The sequence below is a fragment of the Branchiostoma belcheri genome, unplaced genomic scaffold, assembly GCF_001625305.1.
Source record: "Branchiostoma belcheri isolate BF01 breed outbred unplaced genomic scaffold, Haploidv18h27 scaffold40, whole genome shotgun sequence".
NCBI lineage: Eukaryota > Metazoa > Chordata > Leptocardii > Amphioxiformes > Branchiostomatidae > Branchiostoma > Branchiostoma belcheri.
The window spans coordinates 1,672,154-1,694,279 of NW_017804021.1; the positions used below are offsets into that span (position 1 = coordinate 1,672,154).

The 22,126-nt window shown below is 45.2% G+C and overlaps 1 protein-coding gene across 1 annotated transcript in view; it reads left to right on the plus strand.

Moving 5' to 3' along the window:
- The window catches only part of LOC109477618, a 59,320-nt gene that overhangs the window by 5,343 nt on the left and 31,851 nt on the right, over positions 1-22,126 (plus strand). The window contains exons 6-33 of the mRNA XM_019778963.1: positions 2,700-2,855; positions 3,444-3,636; positions 4,075-4,324; positions 4,804-4,885; positions 5,072-5,155; positions 5,642-5,824; positions 6,126-6,275; positions 6,822-6,966; positions 7,324-7,482; positions 8,044-8,168; positions 8,653-8,805; positions 9,280-9,444; positions 10,397-10,578; positions 11,271-11,453; positions 11,880-12,029; positions 12,504-12,624; positions 12,930-13,095; positions 13,465-13,607; positions 15,418-15,588; positions 16,177-16,310; positions 17,022-17,115; positions 17,506-17,639; positions 18,170-18,308; positions 18,804-18,986; positions 19,365-19,582; positions 20,180-20,324; positions 20,900-21,049; positions 21,811-22,077. Of these exons, the coding sequence (XP_019634522.1) occupies positions 2,700-2,855; positions 3,444-3,636; positions 4,075-4,324; positions 4,804-4,885; positions 5,072-5,155; positions 5,642-5,824; positions 6,126-6,275; positions 6,822-6,966; positions 7,324-7,482; positions 8,044-8,168; positions 8,653-8,805; positions 9,280-9,444; positions 10,397-10,578; positions 11,271-11,453; positions 11,880-12,029; positions 12,504-12,624; positions 12,930-13,095; positions 13,465-13,607; positions 15,418-15,588; positions 16,177-16,310; positions 17,022-17,115; positions 17,506-17,639; positions 18,170-18,308; positions 18,804-18,986; positions 19,365-19,582; positions 20,180-20,324; positions 20,900-21,049; positions 21,811-22,077 (4,425 nt within the window). The remainder of the gene's footprint in view (positions 1-2,699; positions 2,856-3,443; positions 3,637-4,074; positions 4,325-4,803; positions 4,886-5,071; positions 5,156-5,641; positions 5,825-6,125; positions 6,276-6,821; positions 6,967-7,323; positions 7,483-8,043; positions 8,169-8,652; positions 8,806-9,279; positions 9,445-10,396; positions 10,579-11,270; positions 11,454-11,879; positions 12,030-12,503; positions 12,625-12,929; positions 13,096-13,464; positions 13,608-15,417; positions 15,589-16,176; positions 16,311-17,021; positions 17,116-17,505; positions 17,640-18,169; positions 18,309-18,803; positions 18,987-19,364; positions 19,583-20,179; positions 20,325-20,899; positions 21,050-21,810; positions 22,078-22,126) is intronic.

Sequence of the window (22,126 nt, forward strand, 5' to 3'; positions counted from 1 at the left end):
CAGTTGGTTGACAATAGCCTCTATCAGGCTTCGGGAGCAGCTAGAAAGAGCAGAAATTGGCCAAACAGAGAGAGATAACATGCCGAGGGAGTTGGTACGTCGCTTGAGAGTTCATTTTGCCGCATCCTTGGGTTGCAAAATGTGCCCTCACTGGCCGGCTAACTCCCTGGTATACTATTCCCTTTATTTTGGCCTATTTCAACAACTTTTCCAGCGATCCGTGGTGCCTGGTAGGGGCTAAGTTGACATCACGTGCACGGAAGGAATTCCCTAACCGCAGACCACAGAAGGTCAGACACAGGAAGCTAGGTCCAATATTCTAGCTTCTTTCCTGGGAGCCAACAGGAAGATGGCCCGGGTAGCAACCCCGCTAAAAATAATCTAAAAATTAGCCTTACATCACCACAGCCTTTGTCGGGAAAAATGACCCACTTTTTGGGACACAAAGCTCCCAAGCAGTCGGTCAGAGTTCAACTCTGTCTCAAAAGTTTATACGTGTGAACTGACCACGTGCACAAAATTTCCGGTTCGGCCGCCAAGCTCCTTTTTTTTTACTGAAAAGTTCCTAAGGATGTTCTCAGTGTGCAGAATGCCCTTGACCTCATATGACGTTTTTATGACCCCCCCCCCCCAAAAAAAAGATAAAAAGACGTACTGGTTGCTTCTAAATTGCGACATCACAATGGCCAGTCGAGTTTAACTGTCTGACCTCTGGTTAACCTCGATCGATCAACTGACCACACAGTAGATAGTGTCCTTGACGACAGCACACAAGGTCAGCAAACAAAGATGGCGGACGGCGGAGAGAACGTGCCCCACGGGGCTGGCTTATCCAATCAGAAGATTGTTGCCATGGTAACGGAAGGATCGCATTGTCCGTATGCGGGACAGCTAGAGACGTGTAGAGGAACTTCTGTCCTAATTAATGTGTGTAACCGTTTGTAGTAATGAAGTAAAATAACCTTTGGTATGCCTCAATTATGGCAAGATTTTCCGTAACTAATACTACGTTATGAAGACGAAAACAACGTTAACTTTGCCGATATTTTGTTGAGTGTAGAAAGACCATATTTTGTCCCTTCCCTTTTCATCTCAGAAAAAAAGTAATCGAAAAGGTTATACCATTTTAATCAGTGACATCTTCAAGTATTAGACATGAAGGTACTTTATATTCCGAAGTTGAAAGTGGAAAGCCAAAACGTTATACAGTTTTTATGTACTTTTCAATTATTTCTTTTGAAACCAGAGATTTGCCCTATTTTTTCCTACCATTTTTTAAAATCTTTTTTTCCATGTATTTTCTAATTACATGAATAGTAACCATCATCGTTTATTGTTAAAACGACTTGAGGTCGCTTGTGTAAGACTCCTGTAGACATAACCTGCGAACTTTGCCTGCCGCACAAAAGCTTTAGTCATCAAAAAACGGCGCCTCAGCGAGCAAATACTAACAAAATCGATCGTCAGATTTGCTTTTGCAAACCTTAGATCCTCACAATCATCAAAATTGGAACGAATAAGTAACAAGTTATCGATATCCAGTATTTGCTTCCCAAACGTTAGCTTGGTTGGTCATCGTTTTCAACCTAACAACAGAGGAATGTTGGGCGTCTAAACCGGCCACAGTAGCGTTAGCAGTTTTTTTATCTGCTAGAAAAAAAAAGAACAAAGGTTAGGACAAGGCCCGTTATCATTCCACAAAGAAAACGCCGATAGCAGTAAGTATAAAGTTATAAAATGAACCCTTGCGGACTAAATAAAAAAAACGTTGGATCACAACCACGTGTTAAAAAGTTTCTGCTGGTCACTCGTGATCACAAAATGAAGGGAAAAAATTGGAAGCGTTTTAAGACATAACGACTCAACGTCTAATTCTTCAAGAAAATCTAGGATCAGAAGAACTAAGAAATCGATTTTCTGTCAAGTCCGGGTGACACGTGGCTGTTCACACGGCAGGGTTAGGGCCGGGGTCGCACGTGGGCCAGACTCACGTTGCACGGGTTCATGAATATAGAACGTTAGAACGTTCCCGATCGAACGCGTCGAACCCCCTGTTCTGTGTTCTGTGTTCGAAATGGAACATGTCGAGGGTTCGATGCGTTCGATCGGGATCGTTCTATAGAACCCTGGCCTTCCATCAGTAATTTCCAGCCTACTCATCACGTTGCACGGGGTAAAAACGGCCGATAGTCTCCAAAAAGAGTTGTAGCTTCGGCTCGTTTTAAAGCGTCTTTTTGGTCGCTTTGTTCGTCTGTAAAGTCACGGATAAGAGACGTACAAAACCATCGAGAAGAAGAAAAAGACAAGAAGAAACCTAAATAAAACTTGCATAGTCTCCAATGTCAAGGTTACTAAGAGGTCTTGCGCTCTAGATAATCGGTTACTTGCGTGGTCTGAGCGTATATTGTCGAGTGTCAGAGAGTAAAAAGACATATTTCCGTGCATATCATCTTCTATGGATACATTTGAGGCCAGAAGAAGACCCAAGGAAGTCAAACTCACTCCTTTGCCAAACCTTAATTTTTCCACTTCTTGATCTCTAATACTAACGTAACCTTTATGTTACATGTATGTATTTAAACACACTTTTTCCCAGGGCAAGCTTCAAGCTAGTTGGGCTGCCCTGGCTGTTTTGTACCAGCCAAACCAATAAATAAATAAATAAACGTAACCTTAACTTTCTTCTCTCATGTTCTCAGACCGACGTTACCGGTGCCTGCGATGTTGAGTACGAGGCTGTTGACGAGCGCGGTCTCACCACGCAGTACAAGCGCACCAAGACTTTCCAGCGCTGCTCCGACCGCCGCCTCGGCAGCGAGACCGGCATCCAGGCTAACTTCTACAACAAGCAGTCCGTAAGTTCATTAGTGTTATAACGTGTAAGAATGTTTAAATAGCCTCGGCAGCGAGACTGGGATCTAGGCTAAGTTCACTAGTGTAACGTGCAAAAATGTTTGAATACCCACGGTAGTTAGACTGGGATCCAGGCTAACGTCTACAACAAGCAGTCCTGAAGTTCTAATTAAAAGTATCATAAAAACGTATCTAGCCTCACTAGACTGAGAACCAAATAATTCCGTAAATTTAACATGCAAAAACGTGCAAAAAGTGAGTCTGGGATCCAGTCAAACTTCGACCATAGCCTTCATCAAGTAGAATGACCCATTACATCCCACACGTGACCTTACAAACTCGTGACTCGGATAAGGGTCAAAGGTGCCAGAAAGCCTGTAACGTCCCCCGTCCTTCTAAAAAGTTAAAAAGTTCCTATCAACTACAAAATTGTTTCTCTGTGTTTTTAAACACTAGCATACAATTCAGCGCTACTTTTTTTAGTTGCGCTACCACATGCTAGAGATTGTAATAATCGATCAATCAATAAACAATTATTATTATAAATGTAATGCAACATGTTTTTCTTAATTTTTTAAATTTTTTTCCAGGACCGCCCCCACATTTTGGACAGCAACCAGGAATGCACACACACTATCGACAGCAACAGCGTGATCGAGTCCGTGACGTGTACCGAGCGTCATCTGCTCAGGCCCTTCTCTCACGGGGAGAACGGCGCCACCGTGCGAAGCACACAGACACTGCAGCTGACCCCGCAGAGGCCGCGCACCAAGTCTTCTCTCCGTAAGTTATCCGTAAAATCTTCTTTCTCTGCGCTTATGAAACATGTTTCAACGTAACAGTAAAGGCCAACACAAAAATATTGTACTCACCCAAATTATAATATTATTAATATCATAATGTTATCTTTACCTTAGCAGAAGGAAAATATATTGTTTTTGCTCAGTTTCTTCTTCTTCTTCACCCTGTGGTGTTGGGTTACGTTATGTAGCAAGTAGCAGGGCATCGTGGAAGGGGCTGGTCACCATACATATGGAATTAATATTTGAGTAAAAAAAAACAAAGCAGTAATTTGTTTGCTAGACGATGTGAAGGTAAATAATTACGATTTTGCTTTGGAAATGTTACCTTTTTCTAGTCTTCAATTCTTTTGCTTTAAATCTAGTTTTCTTCGTTGTGAAACTCAAATAACTTAATTTGAAACGCACCTCTTGTTCGCAGTGTCTGGTCTAGGCTTCAGCCGCTCCGACCTTCGGTTCGAGCACGACTCGCGCGACTCCCAGTCGGCCGCCGGGCGCGTGGAGCAGACCCTTCGGGACCTGTGCGCCCAGACCGCCGAGGACGTGCGCCCCGAGACCCCGGCCCTGTTCAGCCGCCTGGTGTACCAGATGCGCGCCATGAACGTGCAGGAGATGCGCTCCGCCGTCGCCAGGGCAGAGGGCATCTGCAACAGCGACCCGCAGAAGATGAAGTACGTATGAATGACGTAGGGCGTTTGCACTCACGTGACTCAATTTCTGTCAGACATGTTGGCGGGTTAAAAAATCAAGTCATATTGTAAAGTCTGCAAAGCGACCGCGACAAGGTGAAGTACGTATGGCGTATGGCGTTTGCACTCACGTGACTATGACGTCACTTTCCGTCTGAAGTCTAAGTTCAGCGTCCGCCATATTGGTAGGTTAAAGAATTCTTAGTTTCATTTTTGCATTGAAGGTATCTTCGTTTTCCAGCAACAACTTTGGCCGTCCTTTAATACTAAGTCTCCCAAGAACACTTGCCCCTGGTCACATCAACGTGACTGTTTTTTTTCTAATTTGTGACAATCCCTGACGAAGTTTTTTTCCCGTTCTCAGAAAAATCGCCATGGACGCTTTGACACTGGAACACATACAGTACAATTTTGCAGTGAATCTTTTTTTTTCTGACAAAACTTTGTTTTTGTACCATCAGGAAGTTCGCCCTGGACGCCATCCCGCTGGTGCATAACGAGGCGTCCGCGCGCCTTGTGAAGGAGTACATCATGAAGGGCGAGGTGACCGGGGAGCAGGCAGACGCCTGGCTCGCCGCTCAGGTCTTTGCCAAGAACCCCACCCCGCAGATGATCGCGGAACTGCAGGTGGGTTGATGCAACAACTTTTAGAGTGTGTACTAGCTGCGAAAAGTAGGAACAGGGGCGCTTTATGTTCTTGCTTAGTGCGCTTAGTACATGAAGGGCGAGGTGACCGGAGAGCAGGCCGACGCCTGGCTCGCCGCTCAGGTCTTCGCCAAGAACCCCACCCCGCAGATGATCGCGGAACTGCAGGTGGGTTTTATATAGCAACTTCCAGTGAAAAGTTAAGCGGCTGAACATGCTTTTTGTACCTTCTCAATCGGTAAATTAAAGGAGTAAAGAGTGAATATTGCCGTCAAGTTGCAAACTGCATTATTAAATCGGATTGACGTGACTTTAGATGGGTCAAAAGTACTAGTACCTGGAAGTCTGTCCTACTGTGGACTTTTTTTTCTATTCCAACATTTATCACAAGACATGGCGACGGCACACTCAAGTTTTTTTTTAACTTATTTTTTATGCCGCCACTAACGTTGACAAATGCACGGACAACAGACATACTCATTTGCACCTAAGCGAAGTGAGGAAAGTCGTGCAAAGTGCCTTTCCCAAATGCACAACTTCGGTGGCATGGCAGGATTCGAACTCGGGACATCTTGGTTCCGAGCCGAAAGTTCTGTGGTTGCGCCACTACAAATTCTTGTAGATGTTTACTGATTGTCCTTCTCTCCCCTTTAGCCCCTGTGTGAGGGTCGTGAGGTCCGCCGCTCCGCCTTCCTGTCTCTCTCCGCCCTCATCCACAAGTACTGCCAGGCCGAGTCCGACTGCGCCCAGCGGCCCGAGATCCGCAACGCTCTGGCCGTCTTCCAGAGGAACCTGGGGGAGAAGTGCCACTCTTTCTCTGACAAGGAGGAGGAGAAGGTAAGAACTGGTGAATGAACGAGTGACGAAGTGGATGAGTTAGGCCAGGAAAGAATGACTACTTGAATGAGTGAGTTAGCGAACGAAAAAGAATATCTTTGCTACATTGTCATAGAATAGAGTAAAGACAGCTTAAAGGCAAGTGAAGCTGTTTAGTCAAGAATACAAGCACGGAGTAATGGAATGAAGATTACAAGTAGTTGTCGTAAAGTCTTAAAAAATTAAGATCTTGATAAACTAACTAACAAACAAACAACGATGTACTAGTATGACGACTGACTTGTTTCCCCATTCTCCTCAGATGATGATGTCCCTGAAGGCCATCGGTAACGCCGGGCAGGCCGTGTCCGCTGCCCCCACACTGTCCCAGTGCGTCCTGACCGAGGCTAACCCCGTCACCGTCCGCCGCGCTGCCATGGAGGCCTTCCGCCGCCTGCCCTGCTCCGTCCCCGTGAGTACATGATACACGTTTCCTTCTTTTGGAATTCCCTGAAGTGTAGGCTAGACAAGCACCCCATGCTCTGTCCCCGTGACTACATGCTCCAGGTTTCCCTCCTTTGGGCCTCTTAAACTCCGTAAAAATTAAAACACCTGCAGACAAGCTCTGAGCACATAGTGTTTCATTCTGCTGCCTGCCCTGCTCTGTCCCCGTGAGTAACCGGTCTTACTTCCTCCTTCGTAACACCGTTAAGATTGAAACAAGTGCAGACAAGCTCTGAACACATAGGCTTTTATTCTGCCGCCTGCCCTGTTCCGTCCGCAAGAGTAACGGGTCTTTGTTACTTCTTTAATTTGGGACTTAAAGATTCAAACTTCAGACACACGACAGTGACAAAGAAGAAGTAACACAGCATAGAGTAGCTGCTCTAAGTTTCCTTCCTTCTGGATTCTTAACCTTCTGAATTTTTAAGAATCAACTGCAGCAACACACACATATCCGGACTAAGACTAAGAATGCAAACGTCTTACCGAGTTTCTTGAATCCCCCCTTGAACAGCGCACCGCCCTGACGAACACGTTCCTGAACCGTGAGGAGGACAGCGAGGTCCGCATCGCCGCCTACATCCAGGCCGCGCTCTGCCCCTCCCACGACTTCTTCAAGATCGTCAAGCGCGCCATGGACTCCGAGGACTCTTCTCAGGGTACGTCACTGTCTTATGTGGTAGCTTCTGGACATCTTAGATGTATTCTTCTCTTCTGCCTAGCGTTAAGCTGTCCACCTGAGCAACATTGCCTGGAAGATGTAGCCTTGTCTTCGGCCCATGGCTAGTGGTAATTTTGCAGGGTAATTTTGTCGGTTCTGGATAGTCCACGTGTCCAGAACCGTGCCTGGGGCACATCTACTTAATGTTCTTGGATACGTGCATGGAAACTATCCAAAACCGTGTCTGATCCTGACCTCAACCCATTCAGGCATAGGTCTAGATAGGCATGGTTCTGTGTTGCCTGAGTCTCAAACGTGACTGAGACTAAAATCTTATATTTTCTTCCCCCCACAGTTGGCTCCTACGTGTGGTCCGACCTGCAGCAGGTGCTGAAGCGCGATGACGAGTGGCGCAGCACAGTGTCCGACATCCTACGTAACCGCGAGCTGGAGAAGAAGTTCACCGGAGACAAGAGGAAGTTCTCCTCCGCCTGGACTGGATCCGTCTTCTCCGGTGAGAGAAAAATGCCTTTCTTACAAATTTGCAAAATGCGAGGCCAAGAGACCACTTCTAAGCACTGAATTAAGTTTGGGTTCCTCGAACAGCATCTCCTCTCTTTGTGGAGAAAATTTCTCTTCTTTAACATTGTCATTGAGGACGCGAAGTAGCCTGAATTGCATTGCTATTTACTCGCTTGGAATGTTGCATCTACAAGGACCGGTATGTCGGTGAAAGTATCTTCTTTGATGTGTAAAATGTTCTGTTTTACTTTTTTTTGTCGTTGCCGAAGCGTAACGTGCAACCGACACTACCCATCTACATTGTATCAATTATGAGCTAAACGCAAAGGCTGAAAGGTGTTAACCAACTAACCAAACGAAAAATACATTACCATAGCGTCATTGACGAAGATGAAAACTTTCAGAGTGAAACGACGGTTGACGTAGCAACTCATCACTACTGTTATTTTTCCAGACCGTTGGAAAATTGGCGGCGAGGCCCAGGCTGTCCTGGATTAGAGTTTAGTGTTTGTGCTACTGTTATCTTATGTACGCTCTCCTGTTGTTTTTCCAGACCGCTGGAACCTGGGAGGCGAGGCCCAGACCGGCGTGATCTTCTCCGACACCTCCTTCCTTCCCCGCAGCGCCCACCTTAACCTCACCATGATGGTCTTCGGCGCAGAGATGAACATGCTCGAGGTATGGTCATACTTTTCACCTTTCCTTAGTATCAACTCAGTTGTTCAGTACAATTAGACCGAGTAGCCACATAGCTGGAGACCGGATCTTATTAAAAAACTATCAACCCAGTTGCTTACTCGCTTTCTTCCTTTTTTACATAAAGACAATATCACAAATAAGCTATAGAGTCTGACGTATAGTATGCGTCTTTTGAAAACTCAAGGGAGAATAGCTTTTGTATATGAATTCTATGAAAGGGAGGATAGCTTTTGTATATGAATTCTATGAAAGCTAGTAGGGTAATTAAGTATACACGTATCCAGGTCTATGATTGAAGCAGTCTGAAGCAAGCAACCACATACGATTTTTACACAGTTGGCTAGTACATGTATGTTGCTTTAGTCAACACTTAAAGATTGCTCATAGCTTACGTGAAGACTGTAAAGTAACTTAAGGAAAGATGGTAAAATTTTAACTTACCTTATTTTATCTTACCTCACAGGTGGGCGGCCGTATCGAGGGCCTGAGCTACCTGGCCGAGTCTTTCTTCGGCCACCAAGGCTACTTCCCCGAGAACAACGTCCTGAACCTGCTGAAGACGAAGGAGAAGCGCTCCGTCCTGAAGGAGAACAAGCTGGAGGAGGTCCACCGCAAGGTACTTTATTAAGACATTCTTAGGGTCAGATATCGTAGGTGTGTCTGAAGACCTCATACGAACTAAAACTTTGTCCAGTGAGAGGCGTTATACATTTCCATTACCAAGTAGTACTGACTATTTCACATAAATGCGATGGAAAACAAATATGCAGGTCGTGTGCCTATATATTGCTGATTCGTTGGTGGTTACAAGGACGGCCCCTTGTGGAAAAAATCTAGCCAGGCTTCGGGAGGCGGCTGGAAAGAGTACAGATCGGCCAAATAGACAGATGATATGCCAGGGGACTTGGTCCGCTATGAGAACAGTTTGTCGCTTGTCGGAAGTGGCTAGAAAAGATATAACGTTATATATTTCTATTCTACACAGCATTTGTATTTCTTGATGTACATAGCGCAAACGTACGAATAGTATAAAACCTACTAGTTAGATGTGAACTTGACCATGACACATCTTTCCCTTCCCCTTCCCCAGTTCAACGCCAAGCAGGAGAACCGTCCGGAGGGGTCCTACTACGTGCGCATGTACGGAGACGAGATGCTGTACGGCGACTTCAAGGGTCTGGACATCCGGGCTCAGCAGCAGGGCTGGAACGTCATGGAGATCATGATGAAACTCGCCAGGCAGCAGGACTACGAGGTTAGCATCTCGCTACAATTTGCTACATTTTGTTACACTCATCAAGAGAGCTACATTTTGCTACATTATCGTTTATACTATGTTGCAACTCTACATGTGTAACGTTACATGATGAAACTCGCCAGGCAGCAGGACTACGAGGTTAGCTATTCTCGATCTCACTCGCTACATTTTGCTACATTTTGCTACATTTGCTACGTTTGGCAACTTAGCAATTCTGCTACATTTTCTACGTTGTAACTCTACATGTACATGGTGAAGCTCAATGCCAGGCAGCAGGACTACGAGGTTAGCCACTCTCTCGTCCGCTACATTTTGTTACACTCACCAAGAGAGCTACATTTTGCTACATTATCCAGGCAGCCAGGCAGGTAGAGCCTCACAGTAGTGAGAAAGGTCAGCTGGGAAAGGTCAAAAGTTCAATGAGTGCTATACCTGATTACCCACATAGTACTCGACCGCACAGTATAACCGACAGTCTATCTAATGGCACGAGGATAGCTGCTACATTTTTGCTACGTTGTATCACACATAAACAATGTTGCTACTTCGCGCGTGACATTGCTGTGTATCGGGCATGTGGCCAAGACGAGATTTGGGTGGGCTTTCATTATGGCTGACGGCCGGGTCAGCCGGGAAAGGTCAAAGGTTCAAGAGTGCTATGCCTGATTACCCACATAGTACACGACAGCACAATATAACCGATAGTCGATAGACCATGTTTTTGAAACCACGTTTTGCTACATACAATGTTGCAACTTTGCATGTAACGTTTTCCGCGTTTGCTACAGGTGACGAAGAGCACGATGTTCCTGGGCTCAACACAAAGAGAGCTACATTACATGTATACAATTTTGCAACTTTACATTTAACGTTTTCGCTGCTTCGTACAGGTGACCACGAGATCTAGAGCTACATTTTGCCACGTTGCAACTTTCCGTGTTTGTTACAGATTACCAAGAGCACGATGTTCCTGGACTCCACGCACACCGTCCCCACCAGCACGGGTCTGCCTCTGCGTCTCGCCATCAACGGAACCGCCACCACCAACGTCAAGGTTTCCGGCAAGATGGACGTGCGCAACATGGGCTTCAGCCCACGCAGCATGCACATCGAGGGACAGGTCATGCCCAGGTAAGGGTCTAGTTGTATCCTGCAGAGCCTTGCCTTATCCTTAACCATGCTCGAACATGGTTCAATATGTATACTAGTAGTCCAAGAAGAAGAAGAAGTAGTCCACGATCAACCGCTTTTTTTTACGGTTTTCACCATGATTTCACGGTTTTTACGATGTTTCAACGGTTTCCACTACGTTTTCACGACGATTTCACGGTTTTCAGGATGTTTTTTGTTGTTGTAATTTTTACAATGTTTTTGCGTTAATTTTAGGACCTTTTCCAATGTTTTCACGTTATTTTCATGACCTTTTCAGGATGTTTTCACGGTTTCTACGATGTTTCATGGCTTTCAGGATGTTTTTCATGTTATTTTCACAACGTTTTCACGTTATCTTCACGATGTTCCACTCCCACCAGCGCTGCCGTTGAGATCGTCAGCGAGATGGGGATCGACGCTCACGTCGCGCGCTGCGGGATGAAGATGGTTCCTCAGTTTTTCACGACATTTTCAGGTTATTTTCACAACGTTTTCACGTTATCTTCACGATGTTCCACTCCCACCAGCGCTGCCGTTGAGATCGTCAGCGAGATGGGGATCGACGCTCACGTCGCGCTCTGTGGGATGAAGATGGTTTCTCATTTTCACGACATTTTCACGACACTTTCACGACAATTTCACGATAATTTCACGACTTTTTCCTCACACAGTGCTGCCGTTGAGATCGCCAGTGAGATGGGGATCGACGCTCACGTCGCCCGCTGCGGGATGAAGATGGTGACCACCCTCCACTCCTCCACCTTCGCCGACGGAAAGATCATCCTGAAGAAGGGCAGTGACCTGGAGGTCAAACTCAACATGCCGCGCGACAAGATGGAGATCGTCAACGTCCAGTAAGTCACCAAGACTTAGAGAATTAAAATTGCCTTAAAGCTAAAAAAATTCTCTGAAAATTTAGTCCGCAACTGTGACAGACTTTTATCTATGATACTTCCATGAAAGTTCATCTTTGTTGGTTAAACATGTTTAAACTTTTAAGTTAAAACTTTTGATCCAACACAAAAATCTCTCAGCTAGAACTTTATTTAAGATGATTACCATACCATCTAAGATTTACTTCTGATCAAGTTATATGTGGCCAAAAGAGAAACCATCTAATTCTCTTGATATTGACTATTGTCCAAAGAGAGAAACCTCAAATAAAATACATTTTTCCTCCCCAGGTCTAAGGTGTTCCTGATTGTTGACCAAACTTATCACGGTCCAAAAATACTAGATTTTAAAGAAAAAAATCTGATAAATATTGTTCTCCTCCGCAGGTCCAAGGTGTTCCTGATAAACCAGGACCAGGAGTACGAAGTTCGCGGTGTGGAGGCCGGCCGTGTGGACGAGAGCGCCTGCACCGGCACCTGGGGCATCGAGACCTTCGGCCTGCAGATGTGCGGAGAGGTCCAGTACCCCAACCCAAGGTAGAGATCATATAGATATAACATAGGTCCAGTACCCCATAGGTCCAGTACGATGTTTCAGTAGGTCCAGTACCCCAACCCCAGGAAGTCACTTCTCTCTTGGGAGCCTTCTGTCGCTGTAGCTCTACTGCTATAGACTCGCCATACTCTGCAGAGTGACTGTCAACACACTGATGTAAATGCTAATAGTTGGCCGAACCTATTGTCTGTTTTTGTTGAATCTGGAGCAGAGGCTTGTTATATACCCATTCCTTAGTCTTCAACCATATTGTGCTGTTGTCTCTAGAGACAGACTTTTGCCAACCATCTCTTGATCACTGAAGTATCATTTTGTAAGTTACCGGAGATTAACAACATACCATAAGTTTCTCCCCTTGTACTCAGACTTGATGACCAGACCCCCTACATGCCCCTGACCCTCTGTAAAGGCAGAAGGAATGGTAAACCTTACTGTATTTCTCCTTGTTTCTGCAGACTTGATGACCAGACCCCCTACATGCCCCTGACTGGCCCCATGAGTGCTTCTGTCACCCTGAACAAGGCTGACGCTGGTCTGGACTCTTACGTCATGGAGGCTCGCTACAACATCAAGCCGGTAAGAGACTTTAAGTCCTTTCGCCATTCTTAAAGTTGTCATAGTGTCTAGATAATAGAATTGTCTAAAGATTGTCTAAATTCAGCACTAGGAACTTCCCACGAATTACGCCAAATTCAGGGAGTCCAACTTCCAAATTCCAACTTGCTGCAAATTACAGGGATAAAAATGCTTTCCATACGAAATATGGTAAATCAAAATAGCTTCCCTAAGTCTTACAGAAAATGGACACACAGGCCCTCAAGGAACACCTGGTCCAGCATATCATAGCTACTTCTCACTGACACTGGTTTTCTTTTGCACAGTCTCGTGTGAATGGTAAGAAGGAGAACACCTACTCCGTCCACTTCCTGCTGGACACGCCCGGGTCCCGCATCGACCGTAAGATGGAGCTCAACGCCGGCCTGAACATCGCTGGGAAGGCTGTGGAGATGTCCATGCAGCACCCCAAGAAATCTCTCACATTCAACGGTAAGAATTCGAACATGATCATAGCTGCACAGGAAGAACACTGCACAAGAGCTTCGAAGGCTGTTCCTTGCAGCTGTATGTAACAAATAACTTCCCAACAGGAAAGTTGGTGGAGATTGATAAAACTTTACATTTGGTCAAGACATAAGAAATCAAACTTTTTACTTTTCCAAAATGAAACAGTTCTAACAGAAATACAGAAATCATTACAAGGAGCAGGCTTTTAAGTGAAAAAGAAACAATAATAATATGATAGAATGCAAAATAATGGCATGTATGAGACATGGTACCTTAAAATGAAACACAGGTACTACTGAGAACAACTACATGTATTCATAAATGATGTATGATGTTTTTCTTCACTCATAGGAAACTACAACGACCAGGCTGAGACCAAGTCTGTGAACCTTGACCTGACGATTGACCAGAAGGACCAGTACAGCCTGAAGGGAGAGATGATGGTCGAAGAGCTCCAGGGCAGCTGGCGCTACATGCCCAGTCTCGAGATTAAGGTTAGTCATGTACATGTACCTTACACATTATGTTATGTTACTGTACATTACCGTATGTTATATAACATGATGTAGATGGGAGGAACTGCAGGGCAGCTGGCGCTACATGCCTAGCCTGGAGATTAAGGTGGGAATTTTTAAAGCTCCTCTGTTTAAAATCCTGTCAATTTTGGGACTGCACCTTGCTGCAACACCATCTTGACTTTGAAAATTGGAAGAATTACAAACATTACCTCCACGAATCGCAGCAAACTTGCTCTTAATTTGAGTTAATGGTCTGTTGCTCTGTAGATTCCTCGAACACACTCAGTCTGTTTCATGAAAGTTGACCAGCCCCTCCATCTCTGTCCTACCACTTGCTACATAATGTAACACCATAGGCTGTCTGCTACAGCACTAGTTACCATGGTGGCAGACGTCTGGTTTATCTGTTTGCATCAGAAGAAGAGGAAGAAGATAAAACAAAATAAAAACAGTATATGTTCTCTTTCTGCGAAGTTAAGCATAACTGGATCTCCATGTGTTGACCGTCTTTGTAACAGAAGAGGAAGAAGAAACAGAGCAAAAACAATATTTTTAAACCAAATTTAACGTCATTTTCCCCCAACCGGGGGTTAGACGTGCTTGCACCAGGTACAAGTCTTTTTTGAAGCAAGATTTTTACGGCTGGATGCTCTTCCTAACGCCAACCCAAACCCTAGTAGGGCCCAGGAACCCTCTAAAGCTAAGGTCCCAATTGGGAAAAGGGGCCCTGGCGGGTAGTTCCCGGGCTGTTTTTTACCACTTTCGGGCAGGACCCCGACGTGGCCCCGCGGGGCACCCTGCGGCTACCGGGCTATTTTTTGGCCCGTCGGGGCCCCGATAAGAATTTAATTCTGAGTTAAATTCTACCCGGGCCCCGCTGACAAAAAGACGCCGTGACCTCATCGTGAGAACACCGAGAGGTACCCCTCCGGTTGCCGGCATTCCACCGGGACACATTTCTTACGTCACAGACCAGATGAACAGAATAAAGGTGTGTACTTCGTAAACCCGGGTAAAATGTGTGGCCTCACAGATCAAATGATCACAACAAATTCGAATTCTGCATTACGTATAGGTCAATACAAGACATCGTCAGAAAATCTGCTGGGTACCTGCCGGGTGCCTGCCGGATACCGACCAAAGAGGGTGACAAAATTTCTAACAAAATGCTACTGAAGGAAACTTTTAATTGTGACCACGACAGCCGATGCCCGCTCGACTCCTGAACCCGGCCGGGGCCAGCCGGGGCTACATTCCCGACGGGCACCGGCGTAATTGGGACCTTAGCTTGACTGAGGGGGGAAATGCGTGTTAAGTGCCTTTCCCAAGGGCACAACGTCTGGGTGCAAGTCCGGACATGTCTAGGTCCAGCCCTGGAGATTGAACCTGGGTCTTTTTGCTTGACAGTCGGACGCTCTATCCACTACACCACACAGACGCCACAATATGTTTGAAGGTAAAGATAACTATATCTGCATGTCTGACTGTGTTTCCCTGTTCAGGTTCCCCAGATGAAGACCATCACAGCTAACGGCGTTGTGGGCTGGGAGCAGGACAGGAAGGCTGAGCTCACCCTCACTCTGCAGGGCATCAAGTCTGCCTACATCAACTAATTTCTGCATCTTCGTGTGTTTCCCTGTTCAGGTTCCCCAGATGAACACCATCACTGCTAACGGCGTTGTGGGCTGGGAGCAGGACAGGAAGGCTGAGCTCACCCTCACCCTGCAGGGCATCAAGTCTGACTACATCAACTAATTTCTGCATCTTCGTGTGTTGCCTTGTTTAGGTTCCACAGATGAAGACCATCACGGCTAACGGCGTTGTGGGCTGGGAGCAGGACAGGAAGGCTGAGCTCACCCTCACCCTCCAGGGCATCAAGTCGGACGACATTGTCCTCTCCACCTCCATGGAGGCAACCACCAAGGCTGACAAGAAGTCCTACTCTCTCGACATGCAGGTGAGAGGCTCTTACCTAATATTCTTTCTCATTGCATCTTTGGAAACAGATAGCATTGTCTAAGGATACTACTTGCAATGTAGACATGTTGAAAAAGTTTTGGTCGAAAAAGTTTTGGTAACACAAAATGTGTTCCTTATGGGAAGTTGCACAGTCAATTATGAAATAAGCTCTCAATTTGTGACAGATTTACAAGGCTACCTTCTCTATCCTTTCCTCCTTCCTTCCTTTATATACTAAGTTAAACAACGAACGCATCTCTGCATTCATAACTGCATGCAGATGAAGTATCCTGAAATCATCTCAATTAGCTGCAGATTTTCGAAGCTGCTTTCCCTTCTTTCTTCTTCTCCTCCTTCCCTCTCTCCCTTCCTCCTTCCTTCAGCCTTATCCATTCTTTAATTGCAAAGTAATGACAGACACTTGTTTGCATTGCTAACTTTGGATAAGTACCTGTTTCCTTTTTGAACATGTCTACATTAGCCTCCACCAGGTTTAATAATATTTCTTCTCCTCCTTCCTAATCTCTCTCCTTCATTCTGTTCTTGAAGTAATGACAAATGCTCATTTGTGTCTTCGTAACCTCAGATGAAGTACCCTGAGATCATCGATGCTTCCCTGGACGCCGAGATTGAGGGCAAGGACAACGTCTTCACTCACGTCTTCAAGGTCGAGTACTCGCTCTTCGACCAGAAGAAGGAGACCATTGAGATGAACCAGAGGTGCGTTTGTTTGTTTGTTTGTTTGTTTGTTTGTTTTACCTCTCATTAGGAGTTCTGTTCTAGCTGCTAAAGTTCTTTCAATTGATGTTGGCCTCCGTAGCAGGCTTATAGAACTGGGGGTTTGGTGGTCTTCGGCTGTTTTCTGATTAGCCTCCGTAGCAGGCTTATAGAACTGGGGGTTTGGTGGTCTTAGGCTGTTATTTAAAAAAACGGGGTAATTCAACCAGGCCGGCTATGTTGTTTATATGCAATCAGAAAATAGCACATAAAAAGCTCCCAAAGACCCTGAAGACCCCCAAAACCTCGAGTTTTTGGCATGCCATGGAGGCTAAATTAATGTATAGAAGACCTTGTACTTTTACGCTCTTCAATCTAAGTCCAGTCCAACTTACTACATCTACAATGTCTAACATATACTAGTATGTAAAGATTCAACCTCTTCTAGGTTCTTTGATATTCTCCACATAAAAATTCCAATTACCGTATGTCAAATGAGTCTCATGCTTTCCAGAGGAGTTAGTCAGCCATACAGGTACAGATTTGCCTCCAAAGGACTTTTGTGACTGAAAGACTTGCTTTGAAATCATTTTGGTGTGTTTCAAAGACATTGCAGTGGCCTGTTTCTTTGTTTGACAAGAATGCTATATCTTAGGGATATGCAGACTGCATGGTTTGTGTAATATGAGTGTTGTTTTTCTTATGCGTTTTCAGGCTGCGCAACCTGAGCCCCGAGTCCCTTACCAACAGGAAGTATGTCGGCTCTCACGACTTCAAGTTCTCTTGCTTCCCTGACTTCAACCACAAGGTAGGTTATTTATTCATTGGTCATCATAGGTTACATAGCTGGAATCATTCAACCAGTTCACAGCTCAAGCTCGACAACATCTCTTCATTTTAACTATTGGCAAATCAGCTAGCTGAGGTACTGTGGTGTAGGGAAGTGGCATGATGCTTCTGTAGTGGATAGCGTGTATATTGAGTGGGCCCAGTATCATCCATTGTGGTACACCAACCACAGGAATAAGCTTCTCTGGGCTACTTCTCTAGGCATTAAAAGAAAAACCAATTACAAATCTCCCGTGTTCTTGTGCAGATCTCCATTAACCACGAGAACACGCAGGCAGTTTACAAGTAGTCTACCTTATGCTACACCAATGCTATGCTGCTTGTTACAATCTGGTGTGTTTTTGCGCAGATCTCCCTCAACCACGAGAACACGCAGACGGTTTACAAGTCCGGGCTGCAGCTGGACTACGGAAAGGCCGCCTTCCGCGACAACAACCTCAAGCGTGTCATCCTCTCCAGCGAAGCCACCGACGGATCTGACAGGTAACTAGTATTCTATTCTGTCCTGACAATATGAACCATGGTGAAATCAGATTTGATATCAGCCCTACAGCTTTGGTTATGGCTGAACAATGCTATACAAGCATGAAGGTCTCTGCCACATATAATATACATTGTAGGGCACATCTTTAAGTTGACTCAGTTCTGTTGCAAGTATTCTATTCTGTTCTGTTCTATTCTAGTCTAAACGCGTTTTGAAAGTCATGCAGTACAGCAAATGGTTAGCAAATATTTACAGGGAAGAATTGTCACTATATACATGTAGTAACACCTGGCTAAGTACATGTAAATGTACATGTACAACAGGGGACTGACAAGTACATAGGTCCAAGTACACATGTACATGTATGACACTGGGCTAACATTGACAGATATTTATAATAGTTACCTTTAGTTAGTTTTATTGTACTCCGGGATCTAATGTACATAATAATTATTACCCAGGTCCCAGTACATGTATGACTGTGAGCCGAGATGTACTGTACTCATGGTTTCTAACATATTCCCCCCAGGTCCCAGTACATGTATGACTGTGAGCTGAAGGTGCAGCACCCAGAACAGGAGATTGACGCTGAGCTCAGCTTCCACCACCAGCACAGCACTGGCCTCATCAAGGACCTCAACACCAGGCTGTCTGTCACTTACGACAAGGTTAGCAGCAAACTTATATATCTGTGTATTCCAGAATGTAATGTACGTATGTAACCATACACAGACCTCAACACAAGGCTGTCTGTCACTTACTACAAGGTATGTACCAGGAGATATGCGTTTGGGCTTGGAATATAACTTTGTAAAAGAGACAAACTGTATGGCACAACTGTAGCAGGTAATATACAATGTGGCAGCTTGGTACATACTGTCATGAATTGTAATAGAAGCTGAACTATTGTTGAACCCTAACAATTGCAGTGTATAAAAGCAGTGAAGGCTTTCTATTCAGGCTGATACTCTTACTAATAGCTTGTAAACAATATATTCGGAACTCAGTATGCAGAAATGTGTAACACTGCATCGCAAGTATCCATAATGTAGTCTCATCCAATGTGTTGCTGGGAAAGTTGAAGCAACTGTTAAAGTTAAATGTTAATGGTACATGTACATGTAGGTTGTTAAAGATGTTTTGTTGCACTATTTTCCCCAAAGGAAAAGGAGCCAGTTCTTGTCCAGATCAGCTACAAGAATGAGACAGAGAACAACAACGGTCTGATGAAGATGGGAGGAGGCCTGACCCTCTTCACCCCCATGACCCGCATGCGCTTCGCTGAGGACATTGAGGAGACCTCCTCCATGGAGTACAAGGCCGTCAGCACCATCCAGCTCGAACAGGTAGGGTTACCCTTTCAGTGGCGTTCTTGTGTGTGTGTGTGTGTTTGTGTGTGGATGGTGTTCAGCACCAAGGACAGGCATGTATGTGTTTGTGTGTGTGTGGATGGTGTTCAGCACCAAGGACAGGTCTGTGTGTGTGTGTATGTTGTTCAGCACCAAGGACAGGTATGTCTGTGTGTGTGTGTGTGTGTGTGTGAATGTGTGTGTCTGTGTGTGTGTTGCCAACAGTTGCCGTTTCCATGTCCTATGCAGGGTGCCCAGTGGCAGGTTGACAATGACTAGTTGTGTAACACTGTATGGATTGTTACTTTTTTGCTACTAAAATATCTTAGATACAATGTTGCGATATGTTTACTAACCATTTCCGTGTCCATGCAGGGTGCGCAGTGGCAGGTTGACAAGACCCTGAAGTGGCACGAGGACCAGAAGGACGGCAGCATCCGCGTTTTCGTCCCGAACAGCGAGGAGCAGACTCTCTTCCGCGCCGCCGCGAACTTCGACCAGAAGCGCGCCGGCTTCACCGTCCACGGGGAGATGGAGACCATCCAGACACAGCTGTCCTCTGTTGACCTCGTGTACAACAACGTTCAGGACAAGTAAGAACTTTATTGCACGACAGTTGCACATGGTACAATGTATGGCAAAGTACAAATATAACAAACACGTAAAATATGTATTGAATAAGACCTAATGTAGAATAAAACACGGGGAGATGGAGACCATCCAGACACAGCTCTCATCTGTCGACCTCATCTACAACAATGTTCAGGACAAGTATGGGACCAACCTGCACCTTTAAATTTGATATCACATTGTAGAGCCACCTCAACTTAATTTGTTGGTTCTCAGATTTTTTCAGAAAAAATATGAAGCGACAGGGCGAAAAAAAAATAAAACAGGTCTAGGCATCCTATTACAGCCCCAAATGCTACGATTGGAGCCATGAAGTCAACACAAAAGGCTGGGTTAATAAACAATGAATTTGTAACCACTGCATTGATAGATGGAGAAACTGTAACTAGGAAGAAAAGGACTTTCCTCAACTGTAAAGGGACAAAATATGAGCATTTTTGAGTTGATTCAGAAACAGAATCTGGCAGCTCAGGATGTAAGATGCTGTGTCCAGCTAGCTCCATTCTCCACCTCCTGATCTTTTCAGAGATGCTAAATAATGTTTCTTATGAATGTCTTAGGTACGAGACCAACCTGCACCTTAAGGTCCCCCAGATGGAGATCAAGAACGACTTCGTCCTGGACAACGCTGAGATGAAGAAGTCTGTCTCCATGGATACCCAGTGGACCAACCCCCAGCAGAGGAAGCAATGGCTCGGCGTGGAGGTATTTTAATATAATGAGCTTTTAACATATTTCAAGTTCTGGAGGCCTGCCCGCCTTAGACCAAGGCCTCCCCCCCCCTAAAGTGCCCCATCAGGGGCTATATGGGGGTGTAGCCGGGGCTTGTACAACATCTTAGAGCCCCGGCAAAGATGAAGATGAAGTTAGAAATGACGATGGCATGTGTTGATGATGGTTAAACAATACTGATAGTAAATTAAAACCCTACTACTGTGTAAAAATTACGGAGAATAATTTCCGGACGTTTTGAGTGACATCCACCACTCTTCTTCAGTGTTACTAATGGACTATGGCAATGATTTTAATGTTTGGTAATTATTTATAAGTAATGTCAGATCAATTCAGGACAATTGCCAGGGACCTGCTATTCTGTACAGAAGAAGCAGAACCACTGCAGTAGAGTAGTTTTAGAGCTGATGTAGTTAGATTAGTATCAATAGTCCTGTTTTTACTACAAACATGTATATTACCTTTTCATCTGTTCCCCTGTACTTTATTGTACATGAATATACAATAAAGGTTATCTGTTATTAAGTGCTGACTGTTATTATTGATAGGTCCACGGCTCCGTGGACAACCGTGACTCTGGCCGTGAGCAGCGTCGTGTTGTGAACCTCGGCGCGGCCCAGAAGATCGGCAGCCAAACCAGGCAGATGGACGTCAATGCTGACGTGTTCATGACTCCCTACAAGGTCTACGGCGGAGAGGTCAGTGATTTTTTTATTTATCTTTTTTAATGAAGATTTACCACATTTGTGGGAGGATTGACATAACGGGTGACTATCACCTCTTCAAAGATGTCAACCCCGAGACCAGACTGCAAAGTTTGAACCACTCACACCGGGAAGGTCCCCTACTCTTTTCGATAAGTCTGGTGGGTTCTTTAACGTGCACAGGGCTCTCCCCAAACATGGGACCTCCATTTAACGTCCTATCCAAGGCACGTCCCGAACCGAAGCTAGATACTCATTTTCACCTGAGTGAAGTGAGGAAATTCATGTAGATGGCCGTCAATGCTGACGTCTTCATGACTCCCTACAAGGTCTACGGCGGAGAGGTCAGGGATCTTCTTCTTCTTTCATTTTGAGCCTGAGGCCTCAAGGAAAGTCATACTTCCCAAAGGCACAAGATCAGTGGCATGTCAGGACTCAAACCCGGGACCTCTTGCTTCCCAGTCAAGTACTTTGCTGTTATACCACACGACCTCCATTGGGATTGAAATTTTAGCACCCCTAAATTTGTTTTTTACTATTTCCGTCTTTCGATCTTTAGAATTAAAAATAGATAACACAGCTAATAGAATTTCTTCTTCTACAACAAGCGTGTTTTTACTGACATGTACACCTAGTAGATGCATAGTCACTTGGATAACAAATGTAGTCCATTCTACATAATCATAATACATGTATCTACTGTCACTACGTGTGTGATGCTCATTTTTCACTTGTTCATTCCTTTGTTCGTTCAGGTTTCCTTTGAGCACAAGGGCACTGACAGGACCAACAAGCTGTACAAGACCGTGGTGAACTCCCGCCTGAGCATCCCCGAGCGCAAAATGGACCTGACCGTGGAGCAGCCTTACGACTGCGACATCTGTGAAGGGCTCAAGATGCCCAAGAAGGTCTCTGTTACCGGCCTGAGCCAGGACAAGGGCGTGGGCAAGCTCCACTTTAAGATGGACGGCAAGGTTGACGAGACCCAGCCCATCACCCTGGAGTTCAACTGGGGGCTCGAGGTTCGTTTATTTGCTTGTTTTGGTTAACTGATAGACTGCCTTTAGACAT